We start from the raw sequence: 7,934 nt of genomic DNA on the forward strand, positions 1-7,934 counted from the left end.
CCTTTTAATAATCATGAAATAGGGCGAGGATTCTCTCTGGCTACTTCCTGCTGACAAGGGGCGTCGACAATAGGGGTAAAAGGCTGGAATTTGGTCCTCTCCCAGAGAAGGCAGTGAGCACCTGGCCTCCCCAGGCCTCTCCTACCCTCATCCTCCCTTCCTGTGCAGTTCCTGTGCCTCCTCTTTCCTATCTTGGGAGGGCGCTCTTCCACTCTAGCTCTGCCAAGAGTTGACGTCTCTTTTGCTGAATAATTAAAAGCAGGAAACATCCACACTAGAAAGGGAAGTGACCCAGTAAGCAGTTCAAAAGGGAGACCAGGACATGCAAGAAGAGACAAGCCTGGGTTCTAGCAGTTCTTCCAGGGTCTGGCTGTGATCTGCCTTTGCTGCCCGCTGTTGGTCAGTGCGGGAAGGAGAGGGGGCAAGCAGGACCATGTGGCTACCACCAGCACTGCTTCTTTTGGGCCTCCCAGGTAAGTGCATCTCAGGCCTGGGGACTTAGTGCTGCGGGAGCAGAGGTGGAGGCTGTGTCCTGACTCAAGAAGGGCTGTCACCCAGGAAAGCGACAGGTGGCTCTGTTGAACCATTTGGCCAAAGGGCACTGGGTCCTCCATCATGGCAGGCAGGCACCAGGCCCTCAGGACATGGGAGGAAAAGAGAACTAGGGCTGGCCATTGAAGATGGCCCTGGACAGCCTAATAGGTGAGATGTACATGCATGCAAGGACCAATGGCAGGAGGTCTTGGTGTGCAGGATGCTTCCGGGGACTGGCTAGATGTGAGGCTGGGAATGCATCTTTGCATCACCCAGGCCCCAGTTTGCATTTGAGTTCAGTGACCCCCCCCCCCAGCTGCTCCCCTTCTTAATCCCAACATGGTAGCCCCCATAGAGGAGAAGCAGAAAGCCTTGGGCAGGGCTTAAACTCTCGCTCATGCACACAAACGCATGCACAACACACGTGCCGCTTGCAGTCACACCCCATCCATGCCTCCTGGGTCACACATTTGTTCACATGCACACTCATGCACATGTACACACACATGCTCTCACACTAATGAGCGTGTCATTTGGTGTCATTGAGACTCATTCATGCAAGAATTTTGTACATATGGCAACCTTCCCCGAAGGACTGACTCAATTTCAGAGTACAGTTTTTCAGAGTCACAAAAAAATGAAAAACTGAGCTGGGAACTGGTGGCTCATGCCTGTAATCCCAGCTCCTCAGTAGGCTGAGATCTAAGACTCAAGGTTTGAAGGCAGCCCAGACAGGAAAGCCTAGGAGACTCTGATCTCAAGTTAGCTATCAAATAGCTAGAAGTGGAGCCGTGGTTCAAGTAATGGAGCACTAGCCTTCCTTGGGTGAAAAAGCTCAGGGACAGTGCCCAGGTCTGGTTTACACAGTGACTGTCTATCTCTTAGCAACCCTTCTATTAATGGACACCTATATCTATGTTTAAGATTTTTTTTTCTGAGTTGTTTTTATCAGCTAATGGCATTGCAAACATGTTTAACACCATCCAAGCGTGCCCTTTAGTATTAGCCCAAGTCCGCTAGTGACAGTTGGGGTTTTCTAATGTTTACCATGACATGGGACTGCGCTGTTGGTCAGGGTGGAGACTCTTATCCTCGATTTGAAACATTCATGGCCATGATCACGATGACAAGCTGCTTGTCAAGAAACTGTGGATAACTTCATTGGTATCATGAATAAGAAACAGAGCAAGATGCCAGGACTGAGTATAAGAAGACAGAGGGAAACAAGCAGAGAATCTCTGCAGCTGGACACTGGTGGTTCATACCTGTAATCTAACTCAGGAGGCTGAGATCTGAGGATCATAATTCAAAGCCAGCCTAGCAGCAATATCTCTTATGTCCAGCGAATGACCAAGAAGCCAGAGCAACAACCTTGAGCAGAAAAAAGCTAAGGACCGGCCTAGGCTCTGAGTTGATGACTAGCCACCCCCACCAAAAAACAACAGCAACAAAAGTCTGGGCTTTGGAGGAGACGGAGAAGGTGGCCAAGGGAAGGGCAGGTGTTAAAGGAGGGCTTTCTAGAGAGGAGGAAGTACAGAATTCTGGAAGACCCCATCAGGGGCAGGGGAAGAGAAAAGTAAAGATGACTTAGAGTCTCCCTGTTAACACAGGACATCACTGTACCTCACATTGCCCACTTGAGGTCCAGGTGTATTGTCAACAACCCTGTGGACCACCCTGACATCACCAGTGGATGAGACTGGGGCGATTAATACACTCTAAAAGCCATACTTAAAGTGTTCGGAGAGAACTAGATAAGAATAGGGTATCTGGCAGTTGTCTTACCATGCAAGGCTCTGTCTTGTATTGTTTCAAAACCTGGCACCTCTCTCCTTGCCCTTGTTTTTTGAATGAAATGCTTCTGAGGTTATTTCGGAAAATAACAATCCTGGGCAGGATCCTGGGCAGGAGGTGGTGGGCTCTATGGCTCCTTGGAGTTACTATTGATCTTGACCTTCTCTTTGGCTACCTTTAGATAAAGAATATGCCAATACTTGGGGCTCTAAGTTTTACAATTGATATTTATTTGTGTCATCTCTTTGTCTAGGAATGTAAAAGTGATTCTAAACTAAGATATGTAATAAAAACCAATCAGATTTATTGTACCTACAAAAAAAAAAAAAAAGATGACTTAGAGTCTAGAAACAGGGGCAGAGAGGGTCAGGGAGTAACATGAGACCCAGCTTTCAAGGAAACTCAATGCTAAATGGAAGGAATTCAGATCTCACTGCTAGAGCTTGAGGTGACTAGAAAGATGTGTGTGTGTGTGTGTGCGTGTGTGTGTGCGTGCGCACGCGTGCGTGCACGGGGGGGGGGGGGGGGAGGGGCAGCCGAGGTGGACAGTCTCCTGTCTAACTCCAGCAGCTATGCGGGGAGATCAAGGACACTCTAGACTTCTCAACTGCGACTGTTGCCACCTGGGTACAAGACAAGGACTGTCACTGACAAAGCCATTCCCAGAGGATGGTATGGGCATGCGTCCAAGCCTTCTAACAGCCCATGTGAGACTGAGGATGGAGTCACCATCTTGCAAATGAGGAAGTAAGAGGACTCGGGGAGGTTGAGCAACTCTCAGGATTTCCCAATGACACCCGGGGGAGGCATGTCCTTCTGTGTGCAGAGCCGTCACTCTTTCCCTTCTGCGGTGCTGTCCCCACGGCTCTGAGAAGGCATTCAATCACTCAGCTGTGGAAGGTGAAGGAGAGGAGAGGATGGATGGAGATGTAAGTCTTCTATAGTGGAGTTGTTCGTCAAAAGGCACAAGGTCGGTTCCACTGCTTCAGCACTACATTAGTTTCCATCAGCTGCTATAGCAAATGACTGCAAACTCAGCAGCTTAGATCAGTGCAAATTCATTAACGTACTGTGTTGAAGACTGGGATGGTAAGCAGGCTGAAGTCAAGATTGCGTTCTTTCTGGTGGCTCGAAGGGACAATATTTCCCCTTGCTTTTCCCAGCTTTGCTTGGCCGTGGCCTCCTCCATCTTCAAAGCTGGCGATGAAACATCTTCAATCTAACTCTTTCAACCTTCTTTCACTCGTAAGGATCCACGGGACTGCTCAGGACAGTGATCCACGGGACTATGCAGAACAATCTCTATCTCAAAACCTTCATTTAGATCTGGAAAGTCCCTTCTGCCCTGGAAGAGGACAATACTCCCTGATTCTGGTTATTCCTACATCAATATCCACAGAGGATTATTCCATTCACCACAGACCTGCTCCACAGCACAGAGACCCCAGCCCAAGCCTGAGGACATGAGACAGGCAAGCAAAAACTTCCAGTGTAGTTCCCTACACCTTTGTCTACTTCTTCGTGACCAAGGAATGAGCAATCACGGCAAGGAAAGGTCCCATCTGAATGTAGTCACTCAACAGACCAGCAGCATCAACTTCCACTCTCTCTAACCTGTCAGCTGCCGTGGGGCCTTGGTTGCTCTGTCCCCACTAGACAGAGGAAACACCAGAGTAGGTTTGGTGAAAAGGTAGTGCATTTCTGGTGTAGATCTAGAAATGGTAGCCTGAAGCTGAAGGAAGAATTTGAGCTACCAATGTGGCCATGGGGCTCATCAGGAGGTAGGCAATCATTGAAATGAGGGGCACAGAGCGACTCCCTCGGTGGGGTCATATAAAATGAACAAGAAGAGGGTGGGAGAACTGGATGTGGGTGGCTCACACCTTTGACCCTAGCTACTCAGGAGGTTGAGTTCTGAGGATCACAGTTTGAGGTCAGCCTGGGAAGGAAAGTCCGTGAGACTCTTAAGTCCAATTCATCACCAAGGATCCACAAATAGAGGTGTGACTCAAGTGGTAGAGCACCAGCCTTGAGGAGGAGGAAGAGGCAGAGGAGAAGGAAGAAGAGGAGGGAGAGAGGAGGCAGGAAGTGGAGAAGGAGGAGGAACAAAGGTCCTGGGCCTCCCCTGGGGTGTTTGCACTGGCTGACTCACTGAGTCGTCCCGAACATCTCTTCTCTGTGGCCACCGACATCACGTCAAAACAACCAGATGGCAGCATTTACACAACACAAATGGGCAGCTGTCCCAAACCAAAGAGAGCTGCTTGTCAAAAACTTACCAACAAGCCAGGCATCGGTGGCTCAGGCCTGTAATCCTAGCTTCTCAGGAGGCTGAGATCTGAGGATCGAGGTTCAAAGCCAGCCCAGGCAGGAAAGTCCGTGAGACTCTTATCTCCAATAAACCACCAGAAAACTGGAAGTGGCACCGTGGCTCAAGCAGTAGAGTGTTCGCCTTGACTGAAGAGTGCAGGGATAGTGCCCAAACCCAGAGTTCAAGCCCCTTGACTGACAAAAACAAAACAAAACAAAAAACCCCAAAACATACAAACACACTACATGTTGACCCAAGACTGAAAGAGAGAGAAAGACAAGAATCACTGGGAGGTGGAGTAGTCAGTGTTGGGGTGACTGGGGTGCCTGGGCCTCTCCTCCAGTCCCTGGACATCGGCCCAGCCCAGGGCAGTGGGAACTCTTACCTTACATTATATTTTCCAGGCTGTCTGGCCATTCAAGGCCCAGCATCAGTGAGAGGCTGGGAGCAGGGGTCAGTGACCGTCCAGTGTCACTACGACCCAAGATGGAAGGCTTATAATAAATGGTGGTGTCGTGGCAGAAGCTGGAGGACCTGCCAGATCCTCATCCAAACCAGGGGGTCAGAGGAAGAAGAGAAGAACGAGCGGGTGTCCATCAAGGACGATCAGAGCAACCACTCATTCAAGGTGACCATGGAGAGGCTCGGGCGTGAGGACGCAGGCATGTACTGGTGTGGGATCCAGAGATTTGGAACAGACCTGGGGGCACGCGTTAAAGTGATCATTGGCCCGGGTAAGAACATTCTCGTCTATACCAGGAGGTACTGGCATTCGGGATGGAAAATTCCTCCCTCTTCTTCCTCAAGGGCCAAAGGGAAATAACGGAGAGCCCTGGAAGTAGACAGACAGACAGACAGACAAAGAGGGAGGTAGAGAGAAGTAAGAGCAGAAGTCCAGCCCCTCTACGGTCACCACCATCATCCCTGCGATCTCTTCTAGTGGACGCATGGCAGATGACAAGTATCAGGGCAGGGGTGGGGCCTGGACTTCATCCGGGTGCTCCAGGGTCCAGCCCTACCATTCTGGGCTTCCATAGCCGGGGCATTTCATGTTCTCCCACTGGAGTCCTGGGTGGGCCTGCCTTGGATGCCTGAATGGGGTCTCAGGGCAGCAGTCTTAGAAGCAGCCAGAACTTTCTAGAACTCACTCTAAGAACCTGTCATGTGGGGTTGTGAGGGACTGGGTTAGCCTAGAGGGCCTCAGTGTCCGATCCTTGGTGCTGCCTAGTATCTCTCCTCTGTGTGTGGCTTCTGCTCTCTCTGGTTGCAGAAGATGAGCCAGGGGCAGGTGAGAGACCTGGGGAGGTACAGTGAGCAGGTGCGTGAGAAAGGAAGGCGTCGGCTCACCTCTCAGGCTGCCCTGCCTGCTCTGCCCTGCCGCAACCACCGCAGGGCTCTCAGGCCTTCCCTCTGCAGTGGCTGGCGCCCAAGACACAACCCTCAGCCCTCGTTCCACCCTGCCATATGCAGAGCCACACAGCCAGCTTTCCAAAAAGCTCCTGTGTTGTCAGGATCCAAACCAGAGAGACACAGGAGTAAAGTGGGGTCTGGAAAGAGCCACTCTAGCAAGAGTTTCTTAGTAGCCAGGTGCTATGGCTCCCATCTGTAATCCTAGCTACTCTGGAGGCTGAGATAGGAGGATCATGGTTGGAACTTCAAGCTAGCCTGGCAGGAAAGCTTGTGAGTCTGTTATCTTCAATAAAACAACAAGAAACTAATTGGAGCCTGGGCACAGTAGTCAAAGAGACAAAAGCTCCCTGATCCACGGAAGGCGGGTCTTCTGTAGAGGGCTGGCGGGGTGAGGGGTGGCAATGTGAGTCTGTATGACTATCTAATAACCCAGGGCCAACTCTGCCTGTGCCCAGAGGGAGCAAGCACCATGGCCTCCAAAATGTTGGCTGGACCAACTGCACAGAGCAATTCCACGGTGTCATCTGAATTGTACAAGAGGTGAGTCCCGGGGTCCTGTCCCTGCCCCCATGGGGGACCCAAGCAGGAGCTCCTGCCTGTGTCCTGCCACCAGATGCCAGCGCTTGTTTTAGCCAGAGCCAGGGTCCCAGGCCCGACTTCAGCCTTATCCTCCTGCCCATCTTCTCCTCTCTAACAAATCACCACCCCTATCTGGTCAACTGGTCTGCCTAAAAAAGGGCCATGGTCTGTGGGCTGCTAAGAAGAATAAGATAGCCATCTTCATGGTGCAAGGCATCATGGGCTGCCAGGCAGGGAGGGTGGTTTACCAACCTGGGGCTGGCAGTAGGGAAACAGAGGCAGGACAGCCACACAGCCCAGATCTTCTCTTGGGCCTGAGGGAACGGGGTGACATATAGAAGGTAAGATTAGAAGAAGGAAGATGGGCCTCAGACAGACCAGCAGGATCATCGACCAAGGGGGGGGGGGGGCGGGTGTGGCTTGGGAGTAGGACTCGGGGCTCAGGGTCTCGGGCTGGGCTGAGGTGTCTGATGGTGGCAGGTTTTGGTGCCTTTGCCTCTCACACAGGAACTATTACATGCTCCTGGTGTTCGTGAAGGTGCCCATCTTGCTGGTACTGGCGGGCGCCATCCTCTGGATGAAGTGGGGCTCGGACACCTTGGGTCCCGTGGGGACAGCTCTCTGCAGGAACTGGAACTCTGAGCCAAAGACATGGCTCCTGAGAGGCACAGAGCCTTCCCACCTGGACCTCACTTCCAGTGGAAGCCTGGGAGAAACACCCCCCAAGTCCTCAGGGGGCAGAGATGGGGCTGGCCAGGCCAGCTCCCAACTCTACACAGAGCCAGGACTCAGCTCAGGCCCCGCCTGAGACATCCGCACATCGGGACTGCAAGCACCTGGCTTCCATGTCTTCACGTCCAGGCTGCTGGGATGGTGGACAGGTGTCCCTGCTGGAGAGAAGGGCAGAGAACTGGACAGAGTGGACCCACCCCACCCCATGCATGTTTGTGTGTGTGTGTGTGTGTGTGTGTGTATGCTGGTACTGGGATTTAAACTCTGGGCTGGAGTAGCTGTCCTTTAGTTTTTTTTTTTGTTTGTTTATTTTTATTTTATTTTTGTTTTTGTTTTTTGGTCGGTCATGGGGCTTGAACTCTGGGCCTGGGCGCTGTCCCTCAGCTCATCAGCTCAAGGCGAGCGCTCTACCACTTGAGCTACAGAGCCACTTCCGGTTTTCTAGTGGTTTTATTGGAGATAGGAGTCTCACGGTCTTTCCTGCCCGGGCTGGCTTTGAACCGAAATCCTCAGATCTCAGCCTCCTGAGTAGCTAGGATTACAGGGGTGAGCCACGGGCGCCCGGCCTTTATTT

At 51.7% G+C, this 7,934-nt stretch overlaps 1 protein-coding gene across 1 annotated transcript; it reads left to right on the plus strand.

The window, feature by feature from the left end:
- Window positions 1-329: 329 nt before the first annotated feature.
- Cd300lb (CD300 molecule like family member b) lies at window positions 330-7,602 on the plus strand. Its single transcript, XM_042673996.1, has 4 exons — window positions 330-473; window positions 5,044-5,373; window positions 6,505-6,589; window positions 7,136-7,602. Exons 1-4 carry the CDS (start codon window positions 434-436, stop codon window positions 7,434-7,436), a joined length of 756 nt encoding a protein of 251 aa, XP_042529930.1. The 5' UTR covers window positions 330-433; the 3' UTR covers window positions 7,437-7,602.
- The last annotated feature ends 332 nt before the right edge of the window (window positions 7,603-7,934 follow it).

Source organism: Dipodomys spectabilis, unplaced genomic scaffold (assembly GCF_019054845.1).
Source record: "Dipodomys spectabilis isolate Male_0828 unplaced genomic scaffold, ASM1905484v1 ptg000018l, whole genome shotgun sequence".
Taxonomy (NCBI): Eukaryota; Metazoa; Chordata; class Mammalia; order Rodentia; family Heteromyidae; genus Dipodomys; species Dipodomys spectabilis.